Source organism: Mastigoproctus giganteus, chromosome 2 (genome assembly GCF_048544385.1).
Source record: "Mastigoproctus giganteus isolate SK-2022 chromosome 2, ASM4854438v1, whole genome shotgun sequence".
In the NCBI taxonomy this organism is placed as follows: Eukaryota; Metazoa; Arthropoda; class Arachnida; order Uropygi; family Thelyphonidae; genus Mastigoproctus; species Mastigoproctus giganteus.
In genome coordinates, this window is record NC_143576.1 from 137,996,743 (window position 1) to 138,021,207 (window position 24,465).

The 24,465-nt window shown below is 37.0% G+C and overlaps 1 protein-coding gene across 1 annotated transcript in view; it reads right to left on the minus strand.

Moving 5' to 3' along the window:
• The window catches only part of LOC150089598 (hephaestin-like protein), a 185,141-nt gene that overhangs the window by 24,267 nt on the left and 136,409 nt on the right, over nucleotides 1–24,465 (minus strand). The window contains exons 10-15 of the mRNA XM_090390043.1: nucleotides 23,711–23,861; nucleotides 23,351–23,563; nucleotides 22,662–22,899; nucleotides 22,024–22,493; nucleotides 18,735–18,887; nucleotides 15,142–15,457 (exon numbers count right to left, since the gene is read on the minus strand). Coding sequence (XP_090246169.1) covers nucleotides 15,142–15,457; nucleotides 18,735–18,887; nucleotides 22,024–22,493; nucleotides 22,662–22,899; nucleotides 23,351–23,563; nucleotides 23,711–23,861 — 1,541 coding nt within the window. The remainder of the gene's footprint in view (nucleotides 1–15,141; nucleotides 15,458–18,734; nucleotides 18,888–22,023; nucleotides 22,494–22,661; nucleotides 22,900–23,350; nucleotides 23,564–23,710; nucleotides 23,862–24,465) is intronic.

Below are 24,465 nucleotides of genomic sequence, written 5' to 3' on the forward strand. Positions count from 1 at the left end.
GGGTAGAAAAAATCTGAGTTCGAGTCCCGTCGATTACGTGAGGAATTTTTATGGGCTTTTTCACAACGTGGCTGAGTTAGTCAGTCTCAGGCGAGGGTTTTTCTCCCGGACACTCGGGTGTTTCGTCCAGCAAACAGAAAATCGACCACGGAACACACCTAATTTACAAACTGCATATATGGAGCATTATGGCTTTAGTTGCTGATGCTCCTAATACAACAACTCACCCTCGAACGGCTAGATCCTAGCGACATTTGCCTGAGTTGCATAATTACTATACTGAATAATAGGCAAGATATAGGAATGGGAGATCTATTTTTGAGGTTAAAAGAGCTGCAAAACGCACAGAAAAGAGACATTGTAGACAGAAGAAAAAGAGCGGGGCGAGGATCAATTTCCTTCAGAGAAATTCTAAAGGGATCACACCACAACGGGAAGAAAGGATTGTCTTTAGGGCTGGCCCATTAATAAATAGAAACAGCTTAGATTCTTGCATTGTTGCTGGGCACATCGATTCGTTCCTGATGTAGCCCACAGAATTGGATCAGGGAGATTTTCTCTGCTAAATAGTGCATCTTTTATTTCTTTTAAGCCATAATATACTGAGGTCTGTTTCAAGAGTGTGGCAAGTAATGATGTTTGAGAGGGATATGCATGAGTTACAAGGTACATTTCAAAATTTGTTTCGATAAATGTTCGAGTTGTGGGTTCATCTTTTTATTCCTAGTACATGCAATTGATTTTGTCGACTTCCTGGCATCCATGTAAGAAACTGGTTTATGGGTTAAAAGTTTTCATTAAACAATGAGGTGTCTTCATGGAACGGAGTTCAAGTTCGAGAAGAGGGCCTTGGAAATCGTGAACTTAAGTTCTGCCCTTCATTGTATACTTTGTTATGCTGCCAGGTCGTGTTTTATGATTAATTATATTTGTTAAGAATTGTTGATTGTACTTGATTGATAAATTCTAGAGCGTATTTTTCAGTTCCAGTTCCGAATTTTTTGTATAGCAGCGGCGAAACCAAACCAACCATCACCCACCACGTGGTGGGTGATGGTTGGTTTGGTTTGGTTTGTTTTACCAGATGACATCACATCACTTGAAAAAAAAAGGAAGCAGCTCAGATGATATCTTTTCAAGTAGATGCTGATATTATTAACTCGTATTTCTCAACTGTATTCTGAAATGTGGAAGTTAATTCATATTTAGAATGTTCCATTAAATTAGCTGCGCCTCAGGCAATACAAGTTGTGCTGGTGGAAAATTCGAGTGCATCCCTTAAATATAGTAAGTTTTAGATATGTTCCAGTCACCTCAGTTGAAGCAGAGAGAATGTTCTTTGTCATGAAACAAATTCTCTCAATTTTTAAAAAAACACTCCTGCTATTATGTAACTAATGACAGTGTTTATCTGATTTTGTTCATTAAATTAAGAATGCTGTAATAGTATTTTGGGTAAAGGATGTATTAACGATCGGTTTGAAATGAAATTATGAATGCCTTTACGAAGAAGTTTTAATTCTTATTTTGCGAATTTTCTTGTGGTTAAAACGCCATGGCGCCTAAATTTGGTGTTCATTAATCACCATCGACGTAAAACTGTTGCCAGAATGCTTCACTTCTTGCACAATGGTTAATAACTAGGCCTTGCTTGTAAACCACATGCGTTATTAAATAAATAATTAAATAAAATCTCCTCGTATGCGATTATATCGTCAGTATAATCTCTCACAAGGCCTCGGATTTAAACGGGCAGTTAGGGTAACTCAGCTGCGATTAACATTTGATATCATTTCGAACAGCTAACATGATAACGACCTTCAGATGCTGTATGTTGATATAAGTTAATAATGAATATTGTTATTGCGCGACTTCGTGTTGCTAACTGATTAAACTTTATGAAAATGGACAAATGCCCTTTACTTCTACTGAGTTGAAGTACATCAGTAAGAGATATTCATCAGTATGTGATGCACGGTTACCTTCCTCTACTCGAGTGCATTTTGTGGTTGCTTCCATAATCTTGGAATTCAGAAGCAACCCTCAATTATGCATCGAACAGAACAGATACATGTTTGTGATAGAAAGATGATGCCGATCGTTGCTTGAGCTAATGTAATTAGCTGGTTAAAACATCGAAGATTTTTGTATAGATGGAATATATTTAATGAATTGACATAGCATGTATATTATCTTAAGAGGATAATGAAAAGTCTAGAAACACAGGAGTTATTGTCCCAGATTTTATCCTTTTATTTTGGTAACGGAGAGCATGGATAAGACTGCACTCATGGACTTCAATCCACCTTTATAGAGTTTTTCTTCATGTTAATGAAGTTTGACAGCAAATTTTCATTATTGGTTGTAAGTAGAAGTATATTGTCGTGTTCCATCGTGCTGAATAACATTAATAAGTGATCTAGTATTACGACAATAACACTTGCAATATACACTGTAGTGAAGTGTGTGTGTATGAGAGAGAGAGAGATTATTGATCTCTCCGGAATAGAGTCGAGGAATTTTAAAGCGACTTTCAGGGTCATTGTGAGAATGGGATTTATTTGAACTATTTTTGTATGGTTAATAGTTGCATGAAATAATATTAGTCTGTGAGAGAAAAAAACATCGTACGAAGAGAAATTTGATCACGTCTAAAAATCAGTAGAACGGAAAGAGAAAGACCAAGTGAAATATTGCATTTTTGGCGAGAAATGAGAAGGCTTAAGTTTGAAGCTGTAGTGGGGAGAAATCAGGACTCAGTAAGCAATAGCAACTTCCACTGATGTTGCACCAATCATGATCTTTGACTCAAAATAAATATTCTGTCTTATTCTTTTGTATATGTTTGGAGAAGGGAGAGACTCAATAGTGAACAAATTACTGTTGTTGTAAGGTTTCTGCGCAACTTAGGCCATATTGCGTGTGTTCTGTGGTCGATGTGATTGTTTGCTGGTACGAAAAATTCGAGTTTCCTGGAGAAAAAAACCGTACTACTCTCGCCTGAGACCGACGAATTCAGTCATGCTGTGAAAAAGACCCACAAAAATTCCTCGCGTCATTGGTGGAGTTCGAACTCGGGTCTTTTCCACCCGATGTGGGGAGGATGGCGATTATACCAACTGTGCTACCCACGAGAGCTCTTCAACAAATCACTGGTATTGGTATGGGTGTTTAAGACCACAAGGTCGGCTGAGGCTAAAATGTGACAGTTCCTATATTATTATTCTACAATAATAATTCGGTCCAGTTTGGCATTAGAAGAATTCTTATATGTATTTGTTTACTTAGTTATTTGGTTTTTAGGAGCATTAGCAACTAAGGCCATATTGCTCCGGGGATATGCGGTGGTCATTGACTGAGCTTTCCGCATCCTCCGTATTTGGTGGTCACGGGCTGGAACCCCTGTCTAATCAAGAAGCGTGTGCTACGCACTGCTGCTCCTGCCCACGGAGGCGCCTTGTATTTGTTTAAGGAAGGCATACAGTTCAGCTAGATTAGCATTATTTCGAATGATACAAGTGATAATAGTTCTTGCAATCGTGACTGAGAGTGGAAAGTATTTTTTCTAAAATGGGAATAGTGCATGCAATATAAGAGTATATGTTTCATTGTAAGTGGTGATGTACAATGCGTGCATCGAGGTGGGGCGTCCATCATGAGAAGAAACATATGGATTAGGTGAGTATCCTTAGTCTTGCTAATACAACTTCTTCCTGTCTGAAGCTGGAAATCCATAATGCTGGTTGCTCTTTGATTTGGAGTAATTTGTTGTTCCTTTTTGACTTCCATATTTCTGACCATTTAAATGCACAAACTTTTTTTATATGCTTCATTTATAATCCATGTATGGTACTGTTTGGTTTCCTGATCTGCTCTATCATTACCTGTGATCCGAGAATGCCCTGGAATCAGCAAAACTTCGCTGAATGATTTTTATTCCGTTTATGATGGGATGCAATGCTGAAAATGTATTAGTCCAGTACAGACACTTCACTCATGAAATCGATGTATATTACACTCCTAGAATTGTGGAAAGTGTTGATATTTTCTAGGGCTAATTTAATTGCATATAATTCTGCAGTATAACTGCTACATTCAACTGTAAAAGAAGGAAAATCAGCCACGGCAGAACCTGTTTTCAAGCCATCTGTATATATATTAGGGAGCTTTGCATATTGTTGAGGGCATGTTCTTTATGTGGTTGTTTAATAGTTTCATATGCCAGGGATTTCTTTCCCCATTGCTGAGAGTGGGTATCACAGTGAGGGAGATTTACAGACCAGGGTGGATCAAGTACATCGGTCTCTTGAAGTATATTGCCAAATTTAGTGGCGGAGAAAAAAAAAAAAAAAAAATTGCGTCACTTGTGAATTTTGCGCTGCAGAAATGCATTTATTAGATGGGATATATATCTCTGTGAATGAAATCCAATAACAAGACTCCACCCGATATACCTAATTGCCTAATACGGGAAATCATCACAACCAAACATACATTTTGTTGCATTTACGTGTACAAACTGAAATGACAAGTTAAGTTAATAGTAGTATGCACTGTAAATCAGCAAAATAAGTCTTCAATATTTTGTTGTTCCTCCTCGAGCTGCAATTACAGCCTTGCAACGATCTGGCATAGAGTTAATCAACTTCTGGATATACGGTTGTCCAATTTTGTAGTACCACGCCCTTACAATGCATGCTCTTCTACAGCTGAATCTTACTTGTTCGCTTCTGGGCAATTTTAGATGACATTATCTTAAGGGAGAAAAACGAAGGAAAAAATTGGAGTAAGTATGTTTTAAGCCTTGTGAGACAAGAAGACAAACTCATCATTAAATCTAAATAGCATAAAACTTACCAATTTTGCTGTGTGGCAAGGTGCTGAGTCCTGTTGAAAAATGCAGTTTTGGACGTCTGTGTGGTGATCCCTAAACGGGTTTCAGGTACTCCTCCAAGACAGCAGTGTAGGTTTCTGCATTCACCGTTCCGTTAATAAACTTAATTCGACCCACCCCAGACCATCTGACCGGCAGGGAACTTTACAGTCAGGATGGTATGCCTCCGATTTTCGTCTTCTGACATATTGCTTCCCATCAGAGTCAAGCAGGTTGAATTTCGATTGCATCTAAAAAACTTGGTTTTCTCTTTCGCAAATCCGCCCTACCATGGAATATTGTTCCCACATCTGGGGCGGCGCCCCCCCAGAACCTCTCTGCGGCTTCTAGATTCCATTCAGAAGAAGGCAGTTTAGATTAATTAATGATCCATCTCTAACAGAGCCTCTCCACTCGCTGTCTCATAGGCGTACTGTTCTTCTGAATTGGCTTCTATAATTCCCGCTATCTCTTTCAAAACAGTCCGAACACGTACCGCCAACTTTTCATCTTCCTCATTTATTCATTCAACTGCCATTTTCTGGAACAACCTTCCTTCATACGTATTTCCTGAAAATTACAGTCTACAGAAGTTCAAGTCCAATGTCAACAGATATCTTCTTTCGTCTACTCAACCTCCAATCCAAGCACTATAGGTTCTAATACCTCTCGTGTTTGGGAGTTTTCATTAAAAAAAAATGCATTTTAGCCCAAGCAAGTAGCTTCTTCCTCTTTGGATAGTTCTTGCACTTGTTTCAACGCCAGACTCAGAAAGTCCAGTTTTAGATCAGGAGCACTAGCATAGCGACTACAAAGACAGTTTCTCTCTCTCTTAAGGCCTGATCCAGGTCTTCTCTTCACGTCACGCTTTAATTTTAGCACCCAGGATACTGTTGACAGCTTATTTTATCAGCGTTAGCACGGGTAGAAAGCAACAGCTACACTTGTTTTTCCTGGTGTCAACTGAACATATGGAGCCATGCTTACACCTCCGTAAAACAGGATACTAATGAGCGTGTATATCCTTCCAACGGTTGATGAAATAGAAGGTTATCTGACAAACAATATCTTATACATTTCACTACAAATGGTACTTTTTTAGTCCGCCACTGTAATATTCCAAGTGTGAAGCAAATCTTTTAATATAATACCAATGGGTCTATTTTCAGTCGGTTTGCTGTCTATTGAAAAGCAGCGGTCGAACGGTATGGGTTGGGGGAAGGCTTTGAATTTTGGAGCAGCATTTTCCTTCTAAGGTGACGTTCTAAACTCGCCCAGATCAGTACGAAGGGCTATTAAGTCTGGTTAGTGCACTTTTCCTGGCCGAGCCATTGACAACTGCACATCTATCAGCACTCCATGTCATAGCAAAAATGGACCTAAAAGTATATTAAGTTTATTTAAACGGACAGTTCGGAGGTATGTTATATGCGAAACAAAGTTAAGTTTGGTGTCCAGCATTAGACCTAGGAAACGAAGATTACTGGTGGTGAGAGGGATCAGATGGTTTTTTAATCGGAGTTCCGGTTTTAGCTTACCTTTTTTTTGAAGAAGCAAACTGCAATTGTTTTTTGTTCGGATAAACGATATCCATTCTGCTATGCCCATGCCTTCAACTTATTTATAGTTTATTTATAGAAAGTTGCAGCTTCCTTTCAGTGGTATGAATATTTTGTGAATGGCAAAGATATATTAAGATCGTCAGCATACATATATAGTTCTACAGTATTGGAGATGTTCTGTCCATGTGAAAAAAATGGTAGAACTATGTATTGATCCCTGTGGGACATCTTCTTGAGTGTAGGACCTGAAAGGTTTTCTGTTAAAGAAAATTTCTAATGAATTCTAGTTAAGTGCCTTTGTAATCCATTGGAAAAAAAGTTCTTTGAATATGCCATACTTCCAGGTAGTGTCGAAAGCCTTTTCTATATCAAGATGTTAATTTTTGACATCAGCATTAGTCTCGGCTTTCACCATTACGTACATCCAAAGTGGATCTGTTTTGTCGGAATCCGAACTGATTGCTGTTCATCAGTGTTTCAGTTTCAAGAAACCAGGTAAGCCATCTGTGAATCGTTCTTTCTATAGTTTTACTTAGGCTGCTAGTGAGGGAGATAGGTCGTCAATTTTGTGGCAGGGATTGATCTTTTCCTGGTTTAGGAAAGGTTAAAATAATGGAGTGATGCCAGGAAGTGGGATATGTACCTTCGAGAAAATCCGATTATAGAACATTAATAGTAAATACAAGGTTGTATTGTTACATAATAGATTCCATCAGGTACAGCTGCACGATTGGATGGTCTATTTAATGCTGTTTGCAGTTTAAATAGTTGATTACAGGCAAGATATTGGGCAGTATGGAAGTTTATTGTGTACTGAAGTGGCAGATGTTTGCGAGGAAGGAAGTTAGCTATTTCTTGTCCATTCTTGGTTAAGATGGGAGGAGGTAGATATTTACCATTTAGTTGTTGTGAAATCTTTTTTCCAGGTAAGTCAACTGCTAGTATTTTCTGTGATAGTGGAGGAAAACTGTATCCATGAGTCCTTTTTGGCTTTTCTAATTTGTCGAGCTTTTGCTTTAGATTGTTAGTGGGAAACTTCCGGAACAGGTTCTAAGCTTTATTCCACCAGTGTTTGTTTCCGTGTTTACATGCACTGGCTTGAGGTATTGCTTGGAAAGATGTGGTGAGTTTGTTGGCCCGTCGGCCTCTATGGCCGACGGGCCAACAAAGTGTTTTTCTAGTCTTGTCTCTTGCAATTTTAATTCAAACTAATGCCTGACTTTATGAGAGATGGTGTTCAATTGTTATTCATTGATTTTCGATGACTTTTTTTTATCTGATATATAAGACTTCTTGCATATTATTTTATTCACTTCAAAATGTTTTTCAAAGCAAGGCCACGTTGGATTGTAGTTATAAAAGCTAGACAATCTATTAACTGTTTGTTGTACATGGCACTGATTACACTGAGGTGGTTCTTCGGCTTTAAGTAGATAGGAATGAGTTAGATATGCATGTTCTATCTTTAATCTAGCAAGGGATGAAGTGTGATGGACATTTCACTTTCACTGGATTTCCATTGCTTTAAAAAGGTTTTATGAGGTTGCTCGCTCCGTGTGTTTTGCCATTCACTTCCTTTAATTCCCGTATGTCACGGAATTCAACAAAAGGTAAAGTTTTGTTTTCTTTTCTTTTAAGGAGTTTGTTTAGGGTGACTTGGACAGAAATTCTTTGTATCGCATTATATTTCTTGTATTACACTGAGGGACTCTGTGGGGTGACCTTTGGTGCCATATTCGGTCTATTGCTAACTTCACTGAGCTGTAAAAATGCTGTATTCTGTTGGGAGAACTTGGGTTACAATAGTATCACAGAAAACTGCTGCCGCGCCTACTTTTGTAGTTGTTGAAAGCTGTTTCCTGGTAGGGGAATGTCTTCCCCAAGTATGGAAGTAGGTATCACAATGAGGTCTTGATGTGTATGTTTACTGCACATATTTTCCCATATTTTATATATAATGTTTCTTACACAGGATGAAAGTAGTGCATTATGGTGTACAGAGTCTAACCGAGTTTACAGCTCTGGTGCCCCGTAATCAAGTCTGGATCTTATGCAGATGTAATAGAATGTACCTGCCTGCTTCCCAAGTTGTTGTTGTAGATATAACTCTCAGAATATTTAATTTCTTTAGACAGTTTGTTTTAAGACGCTTTATATTTATATGATCCAAAAAGATCAGTTTCTTAACCAAGAATACACTTTTCCGACAAAAGTGTATTCTGACTGTCTTTTGCTTAGAGATTCGAAAGCTATTGTTCTAGGTCCATGCATTAACTTTAATTAATTACTGATTTTAGTTGGCGCTCTACTGTTTGCATATTTTTCGAGTGACAAGAAATGCTGAAATCGACATAAACTGTATTATATACATAAACAAATACTACGGTATTTGTTCAGCTATTGAGTTGATTTTTATGGCAAACAGGGTAGGCACCGAGTACTGATCCCTATGGTACTCCTTGTACAAAGACCTGATATAGTGTGGTTAGTATCCGAATTTGGAAAGTTCCTTGTTGCAAAAAATTTTGGATACATATTGGTAGATGTCCTCTCATCCCAAAGTTATGTCTTTAAGTATTCCATATCGCCATCCTGTGTAATACATTTTTTATATATCAAAACATATAATTACTAAGTGTTGTTTTCTGAAACTACATTGACCAGTGTTTAGTAGGTTATGGATTTCTATGAACCGCATTAGTCTGGCATTTACTATTTTTTCGACTACTTTTCCAAGTTAGGCGATAGCGATTCGGAAGGAATTTTCTAAGTATCTTCATCTGTGAAATGGCTTTATGAAGCTCTGGTTGGTTATAGGATTTATTTTTACTGGAGAAATTCAATATATATGTTTCTGGAAAGCTGGCATCTGATAATTTTTCGAAGGTTCTACCAAGAGCATTTGCTATATCTTGCCCATTACATTTTATAAAAGGAGGAGGAATACTTTGATATTTATTTTGTTCAAAAACCGTCCGGCTGTCTGTTTTCTTAGCAATCATATCAATCATTCGCATCAACGGATCCAAGATTCTTTCTTACTAATACGCTGACATTTGCCCTTGCCTTTTTGAATTGTATCAAGTTGATTGTGGTAGGGTGTTTTAGAAAGTTATATCATGCTTTGCTATAGTGCAGGTATTTGGATATATGTGAAGTTTTTAGGACTTAATTTTGTCACTGTAGAGTCATTTTACACCTGTTGGATTTGTTGCTGGATAATTAGGCTCAGTGACATCGTCAATGGGTTGAATAGTTTTCGCAATTTCCTTTTTACCTGATGGTTAGGGTACGGGGTTTGTTTGGATTCTACATACAATTGGGTAAGTTTGTTATTTGGTTTTTAGGAGCATTAGCAACTAAGGCCATATTGCTCCGGGATATGCGGTGGTCATTCCGTGACCTTTCCGCATCCTCCGTATTTAGTGGTGACGGGCTCGAACCCCGGTCTAATCAAGAAGCGTGTGCTACGCACTGCTACTCCTTCCCACCTGGCTACGGAGGCGCCTATTGGGTAAGTGTGGATTGTTTAAGACTGTCCATTCTGTACTGGGATTCAATATGGGGGAACAAAAAGTTAAATCAATTGCTGACATAGATCCAGTGGGAAGGTGATTAGAAGTATTTTGATCAGTGTTTAGTAATATTACATTCAGTTGGTCTCGTATCGTCTCTACCAAGTGTCCTCTATTTTCCATGTGGGCAGATCCCTATAGTGGATGATGCGCATTGAAGTCACCAAAGATACAAAAAGGTAGTAGTATTTGTTTTATTAGGTCTTCTAGTTCTTTGAACGTGCAGATATTATTAGGTGAAAGGTACAGTGATACTAGAGTTAAGAGTTTGTCCAACTGATACACGTACTGCAATAGCTTCTAAGTGGGTGTGATAGCGAAATGTTCCTAGAAGGTATTTTATAGTCAACTAAAATCGCGATGCCTCTGTGCTGATAATGGAGTTTATCTTTTCTGTAAGTTGTAAAATTTTTAATTGATGGAGTTAGATTAGTCTCTTGTAAGCAAACGGCTACAGGAATATTGTGGGAGATAAAATCATAAACGTCATCGGTATTGCTGCGTAAACCTCTACAATTCCATTGTACTGCATTATCTGGGTTTGAAGAGGAATAGGTGAGTTTAATGGTCATATTTCGTTTTATCTTTACTAGCTAAAAGGTGGCATCCGCTATCTGTACTCTCTTCTACATCAACAGTTTGACCAGATGAAAATTCAGTACTGTTTTATCTTGAGCAGTTATATCTTCAGAGTCCATTAAGTTTGGCTGTAGCAAATAAGTGGCTTGCCTTCATTTTTTTGGCAGAATTGTTGATAGGGGTATCATTTATTTCATGAACTAAAACAGGTTTAATGGATCGGTGATACCCCAGTTTGGGTTGAAACAGCTTGATACTTTTGTGTAACAGAAGCGTGCGTTTTGGGATTGTTGACTTTATTAATCTTGCTTTCTTAATATGTTGTGTGATCGTATTATTTTTTCCATTTTCTAGAGGTCGCTTGATCGCTCTTGCAATTTGGACAGTACCCTGTCTGTGAATGATTTTTGACACACAATTGGAAGTAATTTCACCTTTGCATTTGTCTGGGAGTGACGAAATAGCTTAAAGGGTTTGGAATGTACGATCGGATACGACAGTAGGTAGCCGGTTTTTACTGAGGAATACAATATAATGTTACGTGTTGGAGCAAGCCTATCGTCTTTCCGGATCATAATTCGCCTGGTTGAGTTACTTTCTGTTCTTGTAATTCCATGACTATTTCCCGTTCGGTAACTTTCGATAAATCTCACTCACTTATCACTCCTTTTGAGGAGTTTAGGGTGTTATGTGGCGAGACTAATTTGAATTCCGCTTATAAAGGATAGTTTCAATTAATAGATCTCCTGATTGCAGTCATTTTACCATTTTTGGCGTATCTGCAAGACATCTCTGAATACCAAAGGGAAACAGTTTGCTTACCGGCTGAGTTGATAAAGAATGCATCATCAGAAAAGCCTGTGGTTCTGATTTGTTCGAACGACTGAGGTCATGTTTCATTTTGCTGGTGTCAGCCTATCGGCTCTATGCATCGCAATCCATGGTTGCTCCTTTTAGCTCTGGGAGAGGAACTTTCTTCTACTAGGTTACGGGCGGTGCCGAGCAGTACGTTGCTAGCGGAGCCTCCGCTAGCAACCTTTCCTAGGGCGGGTGCTCGGCGCCAAATCACTGGTAATCGGACGGAAAGGATGATTATAAGCAATATTTTATGCACCATTTAGGCGAATACCAAGACAGTGTGAGTGCACTGCAACCAAGTCTTAGATAACAGCGAGTTCTCCCTACTGGTTCAGGCTCCTAATGCCAGATAATCGCCATGAATTGAAGTTATACAGTTTTCCATTCTTGTATTAGTGCTCGAAATATCTTCGAAAGCCTGAAAATACGTTTTATTTCAATTCAACTTGATGCCATGGTGCGTATTCAGGGACTGACACCCATCTTTCTTCTCACTTAAAATTTTCTCGGTAAATATATCCTTTGGGATGCCTTCAAGCGAAACAATTCGCAGTCAGATTCAAATAACCGCCAGCCAAAGGTATGATTTTGGTAGCGCAGTAGTTCCTAACTTCTGCGCCACGAGATTAGAAGAAACTGCAGTGAGTTCAATGCCAATCACTCTTCAGGCACATCGCGAATATAGCATCTTTCTAGATGCTATATTCGCGATACAATAAAACTCCTCTAGAGAATTCGTTATCATCAAGCTATGTTATCTGAAGTCAATGAAAAATGAAATTCAAAGGACCGAGTTGCTGATGGAAGAAACTGGTTGTGGGCCATACTGGATAAAGGGCTGTGAAAATAACCGTAGAAACTACTTGTGTTTCTCCGATTCAGCTGATGATTATGAATTTCTTTATTATTTAGAAAGGATTTAATTAAGGACAATTCGGCGATAACTTAGCTAAATACAGGTATTTCAGAGTACGAAGGAGGGCAAGGATGTGGGTGAATAGTCATGGTCAGAAATTACCGATTTTTTTTCTTGACATTAGAAGAAGAAAACATTTTCATCTAGGTTTAAATAGGGATATGACGTTGGGGATTGGAAGGGAAGATTAAATGCAGAGCAGAAAACAAACTTGCATATTGTCCAAATGAGAGACGTTTCAGCTCCCTTGATTAGAGCCGCCAGCTTCTGTCTATCCTAAAGGTTTTACTACAACTTCACATAAAGCTAACCTATTAATACTCTTCTTTCGTTATATTCCTGTATTGAAGACAATATCTCTTAGTTTCTGTCAGGAAGAAATTAAATGAATCCTTTTACTAAGCCGCCAGAGGCTGGATCCTGTGCACTTGAGTTAATCGGTTTTCTTCGTTTTTATAATCTCTCTTAATGTTGTTCCTGCCGTATTCATCAAGCATAGCTATATTTTTGTCAAATTATCACCGCTATGTGTGAATAACATTCTGTGTGGTGGTCGCAAACACATAGCATTATAGGAATTAAAATTAACTTTATAATTCTTTTGATCGACCTTGTTTATGCAACATAATGTGCTGTTTGCGTTCACTAAGATACTGAATTAACGAAGCTAGACTCATTTATTTTAACAGGTTTTATTTTTTTTAACACATCAGCAGCTGATTTCCACTACCGGCCATGGTAGTGAATGTAGTTCTCATAAAAAAAGAAGATGTTGGTCTCATCAGACAGTAAACAAAGTAACAAAAACTCTTGATAGAAGATAATTTATCCTCTGATATACAAAATCATTGCTGGTAAAAACTGATTAAGTACTGACAGTAGTGAAACAGTTTTTTACACTTATCCAAAAGCATAATTACAACAACTCTGCAAATTTACTTTAGGATTTTTTTTATACTATACGAGGCAAACAAAACACGATTAAATGTTTTAATATTAATAGAAAGTTGCTTCAAATATTTTCGTTGTTTATCAAAATGTAAATGATTTTATTTTTATAAAAATAGAAATTTTATTATTTATCCAAATATTTAGTTTCATTTTTTTTTTTACCACAAATCGAAAAACTCTCATTCTTTGATTATGGATCAATATTTAAAACAAATTTAGTGATATCACAGTAGTATACTAAATTATTTACTCCATGGATCATTTTATTTTGCGTTACATGAAAATCTATGCCGGTGTGACGATGGAGTGAATAAACAATCCAAAGACAACAGAGATTACCATAAAAAACATATTTGAGAGACCGACCTCTTCTCTGTTCCCAACATAGAATACAATGTATGGCTTTGAGTATGGCGATTCAGATATTTGAAGCTACACAAAGTGTTAAAATATGCTCCCATTTATACACAACTCATTTTCCACTCAATCCTGTATAAAATGTATTTTTAAGTATCAAAAGGTCTGGTCAAATATACATTCATAAAGATACTATCTCTAAAAATAAATAGTTAAGGCACGTTTGATAGCGATACGCTTTCATATTGCTGTACAAACATGATTAGAACTTAGGAAACGTCCGATAGAGATTAGAAATGTTTAGTAATTAAAGTCTCTGCAGCTAGTAGAAGGTCAGGTACTGCGTCGTGTGATTATGATGTACACCGGAGTAATATGACACGGTCATAAGGTGTGCATGAATTCCTTTAAATCTAATCAAATGAAGATAGATCAGAATTTTGGAAAGTTGAAGACTGTAAGGCTGTTTATGAGAATATAATCTGTGTTCTAATTCTCATTAAAATACCGTTGACGGGTGAGAAGCCAGTATACGATTTCATATGAGTACAGATTGAATCGGAATGTGATTCTAGAAAACGACTTGTTTTTTTTTAATCAAAATCTCTAATCCACTGAACGTTTGGAAGGGGATTTAGGAAGAACTGGTTAAAAAGAAAGCTTGGCGAATTCACACAAAAAATGGACAAATACAAACACGGTGAGATGTATGATACATGATAGTACAGAATCAACATTAAAAATTCCACATCGAAATTTTATTTAAGAATTTTGTGTACTGCTTTTACTTAGAGCTATAGTTAGAGGTTGATTATGAAAGCAAAGCGACTGAAAAGAAAGAAACCAAAGCGGTACACAGAATTCTTAAATGCTTTAGTTTGGGGTTTAGGTGTGAAAATGAAGATTTTTTTTACATATTTCAAAGAAACAGATTATTATTATTTTGGGAAGCTGCCCTCTGTTGAAAACAAACAAAACAATAAATTCAACACCAACAGGCTAGTGGAATGTAAAAAAAAAAATAGTTTGTAAGCTGTGTAAGACTATCTACAGATAGGATATGTGTGGCACTTAAAAGACTGATACAATTCAACGGATTTAAACTATCTTTGCCCTGAGTGTGTGCGCGTGCGTTGTTTGTTTTTAGCAGACAGCAGTTGACATTGACAACCTCTAAGGCTCAATAAATATTTCCCGTCTTTGTCAACGGCTTCAATGCTCTAAGATTAGTTCTTATTTTAGCTGTCTCAATACCAATCTCAGTCCTTACTTTTTACCATTGGGTGTTCAATTCATTTTGCATGGCATCATCGAGAGGTGAACATCACCATATCTTGAGCACATCTGTAAAGACGGTGACTCACCTTCCAACTTCCTAAACCCCATTCGCAAATAAATATTGGGCAGGTTTTCAAAAAAAAAAAAAAACAAAGAAAACGTAACTGCAAAAACCCTATCTCAATTTAGTACCTATTTCGCGGCAATTCTGATCGCAATACTTTAAACAACGCAGACATTCCCGCCCTCATATGGTCGTCAACGTGACAGTGGAGAAACCAAATACCCGGGTTGTCCATATACATTTCGACAGTTTGGAAAGTTCCTGGAAGAAGATCCACCACATCAGATCGGTACGAGCTCTCTAACTTGTAGCGGAAGGTTTGGCCGTGGAAGTGGGCAGTGTGGATATCGATCTCGGAGCCCATGCCCAAGACATACCAGGCTGCTTTAGTATTACGATGAGATATAAGTCCATCTAGGGTGCCATATATTCTGCCGTTTACAGCTGGAGGAAAAAAGAAAAGAGAAAATTAGTTCACGAAGAACGCAAACAAGTAACATAATTTTATGTATAGTAAGATCTCGAATATTATATATTAAGTGCATTCAATAATACTGTATGTTGTTGCTAATGGATTATTGGTACTCTTCATTGCAGTATGACAACTAATAAACTTTAAGACAATATTATTGTGTATTTCTCTTATTGGTTTTAAATTTGTATTGCCAATTCTGATACTACGGAATTATGAACAGGTACCACTGCTATTGAAGTTTCAAGACATTTTAATTGGATGCAGTGCTGCCTTTTAATGTGTATATCCGTATTTCTGTTAGGGCGGCACCTAGAGCATTTGCTTAACTCCAACTTCTGGTCTCTTGGCTACCCCAAAGTAGCAGTCACCTGGAGGGCTACTGGACCATGTCCAAAAGATACTCTTTCGGTTCGCGAAGAGATCCATCCACCTGAGTTAGTGTAGTGTGAACCAGTAGCCTTCTAACAGACATCACGATACTAATACTCGTAAGCTAACGAAAAGCTTTATACTACTACTCCTGAAATGTCTTAGGTTCGCTGAACGCCAAGGAGTACAAAATATTTGTTTATTTGAACATTAAGCACTTTTTCTCCACTTTCAAAATTTGTGTGCCAATTTTTCAAATTCAATCAAAAAGAATACTGTACTTGGAGTTCATATGAAAAAACTAGAAACGTTACTCTCTCTCTTCTTAAGTATAAGCATGGTATTACTTGATAACCCTTTTCCATTCACAAGAAAAAAAAAGAAAAAAAAACTATTGCCAATAAACTTTTACTGAATTACGCTCTGTATACTCGATGGTTCCGAACCAATAACCAAGAAAAGCGTTATTTTTGGATCAATATCTAAATTTACCACAAAAATTATTATATAGGATTACCTGTAAACGATTACATATGCCCGTTTATGTATTTTGTCTGTAAATTGCGTGTGTTCTCTGGCCGATTTGCCTGTGCTGGGAGGGGGAACCATGCTATCTACGCCTAAGACCGATTAACTTAGCCACGGAGTGAAAAAAGCCCATTAAAGTTCCTCGCATCATCGAAGGGATTCGAACCAGGGCCTTTTCCACCCGGTGATGATTCGTCTCTCCACACTACAGCATTTGCAACGTTATGATGGATTGTGCATGAGACAAGTCGACGCTATGCATTACGTGCTGTGATGTTTGGTTTGTGTTGTACAGCTCTTCCGTAAATCCAATGCGAATCAACTCCCTACATATTGTCTTTGTATTGATATTAGTTCCGTGTTCTTGTGACCATCCTGAGCTCTTAATTGACGAGGTATTCGATGAATAATACTGAAAGGTCTGCATATCACTCTTTTGAGTGATCTTTGGTTTTCTTTCCATCAATTTCTGCAGGCTAACTGAATGTTTTCCACCTGTAGTAGCACCCTACAAGAACTCCATTTGGTAAGTGCATCAGCCACCATTGATCTAGCATGTTACAGTTTTGCCGCAGTCGCACGAACAGATTGATCGATAATATGTTATCTTATGATGATTCCCTTTAGAAAGTGGCTGAACGCAACGACTCAACCCCATTTGATGTATTTCGTTACCTGATTAGAGTTACTGTTATATCCATTGCTGACGAGGATGGTGATTAAGGTTAATGTTTTTCTAAATACAGCGGTGTCCAGCTACTTTTGGCAAGAGTGTATAAATGTGCCATATAAGTTCATCATAATAGTATTGCCGAGAGATGATTTAAGTCGATAAAAATCTTTACTATGAATTTCTACTCATTTTATGTTAGAGATTTTGAAGTTTCATTTTATAATACCGAATATACCATTAATTTTAGAAGAGCTATACAACAAATTCTTTACCCACATTTTTTGAAGATGTGGTTAGTGTTGGTTACATTTATACAACAATTTATTGCGACTAGATAACAAAACATAAAATAGAAAAGGGCCATTTAAGAATAGTTCTAATATAATAAGCGGTATACCACAACACCTACTGCTAACCACGAGAACATGAATGAATGATGAGGCAGAAGTCATCTGTGCGTGAGAGAGAGAGAGAGAGTATCGCTGTCAAGCTCTATAGAATTCAATGTAATCAGAGGCCAGATTCACCAAACGAGCACTGTCTGGGAGTGATATTATTGGTATGAATTAGAATGTCGGTTTGGAATAATAATAATATTATTATCCGTTGAAATGTGTTTGGCAAAAGCAGCTGCAAAAGGACAATGGTGAAGTACGAGAATCTCATCCTGATACCTGCAAACTGCCGTTGTCTCTAGAAGACAGCCCATGTCATCCATCAACGCAAAGAAAATATCCCAACTGACATTTCTTTCCATTGAATTAAACGGGTACAGCGTATGCATGTCATCTTGTGTGACACCTGCCTCGAAAGAATCCTTCTTATTGTACAGTAAGTTCCTTCTGAATTAAATATTTATATATGCAATAATGGACAAAAGTAAAGCCATGAGCAACAGTAAGTCGTATCTATAAACGGGATGTCTTTTTTATCTTAAATTCTGAGGGCTTTCTTTCTCTCGGAAACAGTGGTTTCCGAGAGAAAGAACAATCGGGTTTAGAAAAATGCACAACAAAAATATGGCATCTATTGAATTGGATATAATAATATCAAGTATTGATTAGTTACGCATCCTAACAATGATTATTTCACAAGATTTTCGTGATATGATAATAGCTCAGTTTAGCAGTTATATACATTCAACATTCTTTTCAGATATTAAAATTTAAATATGAAATGGAGACCTTTCCTCCGTCGATAGCCCTGCATTAAATAGCGGAACAATAATAATTAAATCTGCTAAGATGAACTGTTTAACATGAAAGTGAGTGAGTCAGTCTCAGGTGGTAATGAGATCAACGTCTCAGAATAGAATATTCTCATTAACTACTCCACGTACCCTCCCAGAGTTAAGAAGACAAAAGTAAAGATTTTATTTGGAATTGTTGTGTTACCTTTCATTTCTTTTCAGCCATTGAAATTGAAAAGATGTCTGTTCGGTTTAGGCTCAAGTATAACATCCTATAACTGGATGGCCAGTTTCACCGCTAGCAGATGAGTTCTATTTTAAAAGAGTTTTCAATATATGCTGGAGTATCACAAGCCTCCATTCCTTCAGGGTTGAATCTGATCTGATTCTATCGTACAGTTATACTGGCACAAAAGAGTGTTTGCTATGATCGCGACAGAAATAGAAAAGGTTGTTGATCTTAACAATATTCCACAAACGATCTTACCATACATTCGGTTGCTCCTGTGAAACTCATTGTCTTTACGGTCCACATAGCCACTTGTATAAGTACGGATGTTATCTTCAATATACCAGCTGTCGTTTTCGTCAAATATGGAAAACAGAACGGCGAATTCGTGATCGACGTCTCTCCTTTTGCCTGAAAATAAACCATCGCAGTTTTTAATGTTTGTTTGCTACTGAAGCTAACAAGATATTTAAATAACCGGAAGTACAAACAACACTAATATTATAACTGGTTGTAATAAGTAATTCTACTACGCTATTTAAGCAGAATACCAATTATGATGCATTTCCATCACACTGGAGCCTTCTAGCAACATAATGTACGAGAGAGCGCACAATGAAAACAACTCGAGATCAAATTTTAATAATTTGTTCGGTCGTGTTTCTCTTAATGCTACTGTTCGTTAGAACATGATCAGATAATTTCGCTACAATGCTTAACTGGTACTTTGCCACAAGTACCTTATGTGTTGGCCACGAAATGACCTGGTTTCGCGCTAGTTAAAAGTAATGGCGCATTCTTGTGTAGAGTTGCGAAATTATATAATTTCAAAGTTATTTTTTCTCTAAAAATTTTGGAGTCAGAAACAAAACAATTTTCCTTATGAGCAATCTGGTTGAACCTCTCAGAATATGTGTCAGGCTTTTCAATAAGGACACGGATTATAATTATTTCGGTTCCATTTTTGTCATGACTTTGCTCGTTTTTTTGATCCTGAAGAAACGAAGCATTAATTCATCTGTCCTTACATTTAGCCATAAATATAATTATAAACAGGTGCATCATTATTTGTTATTTCAAGTTTCCCCCATCAAGAAACATGAGGCCTCAAAGGTGCACTTCACCCGTTTTTCATACTCCTTTACACGCATAGGTAAGTGTTGCTGTAAGTAAATGTGTGTGGGAGCCATACAGCTACATACTGAATTGCAGAATGAATTTGAACTTCTTTTACTTAGTAACGTGCTCACTACACCGCTCTTTCAACCTTAATTATTCAGAAAAATGACAAGACTCTTATCCTATAAGCTGTGCTGAAAGATTTGATATCGTAATCGCTTCTAAATAAAGAATTTACTTGTGATATGATTGATGAGAAAAGGAAGGTGGATACCATGTATACTATAAAAAATTCAGTGCTGCTGTCTTTGGCTTAGCTTACATTAATGATAATCGAAAGCACAGGATGGCAACCTACATGCTGTGCATTGTAAATCCAAAGGATGACAGTATAAAAATAAAAATGATTAACTGGATCTCTTCTTGTTATTACATTCCAATCACGAATGTACTTTAGGGTTCATCACACTTGTCCATAATTGCTCTCCTGTTTCATACTCGAACAAAACTGAGTTTTATTCAGAGGAGAAGGATAGTGATATATTAAGTTTCTTATGCACGTAAATGATTTAAAAGTTATTTTTTCTTCGACTACAAATGATTGCAAAAAAATTAAAAACTTGGCGACTGGAAGATGGGTAGTTGTTGTTGGAGTGGAAGTTTAATGACTCAAGGGCTACAATGGCCAAATTGCGCCTCCAACTTTGAAATGATGATTAGTATGGTAAGGAAAGGAATTCAGATGTAGTTATATTAATTGCTTTTAGATAAGTGGCCAGCTTGTTTAAATTGGCGTCATCTCCAATAATGTTGCTTACGCTTTGTGGCTCTATTTATGTTAGCAAGGGATAGGAATGATGAGATTCTAGCAGTATGATAGTGAGCATATTCCAGAAGGTTTGTTATTTGGTTTTTAGGAGCATTAGCAACTAAGGCCATATTGCTCCGGGATATGCGGTGGTCATTCCCTGACCTTTCCGCATCCTCCGTATTTGGTGGTCACGGGCTCGAACCCTGGTCTAATCAAGAAGCGTGTGCTACGCACTGCTGCTCCTTCCCACCTGGCTACGGAGGCGCCTAAGGTATAGAAGGGCAATGTAAACAGTCTGGTGAATGATCACTCAGCAATAAGAAAAGATATGTTAAAAGGGTATGGCCAATTCTTGTTCTTACCAATACAACTTCTTCGTGCCTATTCTGTTGGAAGCTGGATTTCCATAATTTTGATTCCTGCTTTTTTTTTTTTTTTGTATAAGGTATGGGTAATTGAAATAGACCCTTGATTAATATGCAACGTTGGTTCTTCTGACTACAGAAAAAAAATCAGTGGACTTTTATGTACATCGGATCTCTATTCTTAGTATCAAAGAAACGTTTATTTACCAACTTAGGATAAAGGAAAATTCAACCCCACTTCTGCGATCTAATAGCATACGTTATATATGCTTAGTGGGCCTGTGAAAATACTTTTGTTTAATTATTCAGCATGCCATTTCAAATTTTATTTTCACACTAAAAATAAACTGTCTGCTAAACTACAGCTTTGATCATTTACACCATTTCTTCAAGTCATCCTCTTGCACTCTTTATACTTTTTCTAACGATACCATCATGGTAAAGTATTTTGATTGGCTGCTGAATCATTTCAGTACCATACATGTCCTTTTCTTACTTCGATACCTTTGGTCAATGTAAAATATGAGGGCCACTACACCCTTTCAAAGGTTCAAAAAAGGGAAATAGACATTTGGTTCGTGGTCTGATAAATATGTAAATGTGCAAAATGGCTTCTATAGGATTGTTTTCATTTGATTCGCTCTGTAGAATATATAGAGTAATTACTCCAGTTTTGAAACTAGTAAATTGTAAATAAGTTACTAAACTACTGTTAGTACCTTATTTACATATCATAACCTCCTGAAAGTTATGAATAAACAGTGTTTATTCTCTTCCGAACACAGAAAGCATGGAAAAAGACGAAAACAGTTTTGAGTTTCGATGGTTTCAGAGTGGGACTGCTGTTCTAACCTATTTACACGCAAACAAAAAAAAAACCTTGTATCACTGAGCAGTTTTTGTAATAAACTGATAATCCACAAATCACTGTAGTTATCAGTTTATTCTTTATTTCTGTAAGAAAGGAAAAAAGTTGATTTTCATTATTCGTAGGATAGAGCTCTGTTTTAATTAAAGTTTTGTATATCTAAATGTTTTTTTATTACTTTATATTAAATGCATAATTGTAAATAATCACTATATTCTAACTGAAATATGTTGTATTTCACTTACAATATACTGATTATTGTATTTGTATTTTTTTTGAATTTTACCCTAATTATTTTTATAAACAAACATGAGAAAACTGATAATGGCAGAAATTATGAATTTAATGCTTTTGAATCATTCTTTCAGTGGGATGATTCCCTACCTGTTTCGGTGAGGATTCCTTTCCTGCAAGTAATCAGAGGACCTACGAGGCCGGCGTTGATATCCTTGACGGGGTCTACTGCTGAGTAATAAACCCAGGAGGTGCAATTAAAGCCAGTCTTACCAGGACCAGCCCAGTAAGGGACTTCCCACTCGTAAACAACCGTTTCCTGGGGATAGACATATTCCTCGTCTTGGTTCAGTTTGCTGGTGTGATCGTTGTGGGCTCTGCTGGCGAGAACTCCGTGAGGATGCATCGAATATGGTCGAGAAGCCATATTTTTAAACACAACTCGAATGACGTCACCAACTTCTGCTTTGATCATCGGTCCCATGACGGCAAGATGAACATCTTCAAATGTTCTTCTCTTCATTTTAGTAAACGTTGCATCTGTGAACTCCCGGAAGACAGCCTTCTTATAGCGCTGACCGATACGGTAAGGTCCTTGCTGAACGTAAGGCCTGCTTTCCCTGAAATAACAATCGTTATTATTATGGTGTATTAACAAAACATATTTGCACTAAGCAGATTATATTAAAATTGGATAACGTATCTGCCAAAAAAAATTGTTTATTGATTTAGTGGGATGATTCCCTACTTTTCAAATTTGATTATTTGTCTTTTAGTTAGTTACTTACTCATTGTCCAACAGACTTTCTCCCTCGATGATATGACGATCTACTGGAGCATAGTCCCATTCCACCTCCACTGCTCCAATAAAATACTCCCGAATATTTCTCTGATAATGATATAAGTCGTCCTCGGGTGTGTAGAATCCCCCAAAGTTGTGGGAGTTGCCACAGTCGTTTACTTTGTATATAGCCCGCATTCCTCTTTTTAAATGGATATTGGTTCTGCAGTCCAACGCCCAGTTACCTGAAACACAGTAGATTGAACATGTTTAAAATGTGGATTTTAAAAAGAGATATACAAAAAAATAACAGTTTTTCTGAGAGCTATTTCTATTGATCTGATGAAGAAATAAAAGTCACCTGACTTTTCATTTTTCTAAAACAAATCTGTTTTAGAGAAATAAAATCTTAAATTGTTAAGCCTGCTGGCTCTAGTACTGTCAGAGTTCCAATAGAATGCGAAGAAGTGTCTGAAGTATTTACAATTAAAAAACGTTTTTTCTCAATTTTTAATTTTAAAATCGTCTGCTTCTTATAATCTCGGACATCATGGTCCAAAAAATACGAAAATTGTTTGCAAATATTCTTGATGAACACTAAATGACGATATTGTGCATCTTTATCTGCTCATAAAAACCTTTAAAACGACATGGCATTTGAACTCGAAATATAAAGAACTTGGTATGCGGACTTACCTGGATTGTGGGGTACCATCTTTACTGTAAAATGGGTACTTGGTGCAACTGGTAGAGTGTCGCGATAAGTTCCATACTGCAAGAAGGTGTTACCATGGAAATAAGCAGAATGAAGATCTGTAGTTTTGCCAAATCCTGCTACGTGCCAACTAACTTTATCTCCAACACACATTTCCAGTCCTTCCAAGTTTCCATACATTCTGCCATTAATTGCTGAAAAAAAATAATAAGTGCTGTTGGAAAACAAAGATCTAAAAGCAGGGAGATTATCGCTGCATGATTTGAAATAAAACTCTCCTCATTAATAAACTTAGATACGGTGGAATTAGACACAAAAAATAAAAAAAAAATTTGACTTACTGTGCATTTGGTTGGACTGTACGAAGTCAGTGCCTGAAACGTTAAACTTTCTCGGAGAAGTGATGTATTTGTTCATGTTGTAACCAAAATAGTGGGACATATTCTCGTCAATAACCACGTACAGTAAGGTGAATTCTCGGTCCACTTTTGTCTGGAAAGTAAGAAAAGAGTTTTCTTCATTTTCAGGTTTAAAAATGTACGACAGAATTGCAAATGATTTTAGGCCAAATTGAATGAGTGCTGAATGACTGCCCTCTGTTTCGTTAAGAGTCCACTTAACGGAACAGCGTGTAGTCATTCAGTTTGACCAGGCGAAGTCCATTTCACTTCACTTTACTGTCAGCCTAAATAACATCTTTTCTATCACGATATTTATTATTAAATTGTTTCTCTTTCTTCAGTTTATTGTATTGTGTTGTCGCAAGTGTATCTCTGGAAATACAAAGGAAATATGTTCCAGAATGAGAAGTCTTGTGAAAGTTGGGAACTGTGGACTGGAGTTACAAGGTGTAAAATCAGAAACATCACACGTTCAAAGGCCTATTTTTGACTTCTGTTGGTATCCAATGATCTAAAACTATATCGTCTTTTTAGGATCTTTAATTCTGACGTGAACCGAAATTCCGCTTATTGGCATTGGTGGAGAAAACTTGTGTCATTTTCTGTATTTGTCTTTACAATTGGATATCAGCTGATAACGATGCCAGTTTTTATTTTAAAGATGAAATATAGTAGCGGGATATTGTAATGTTTGA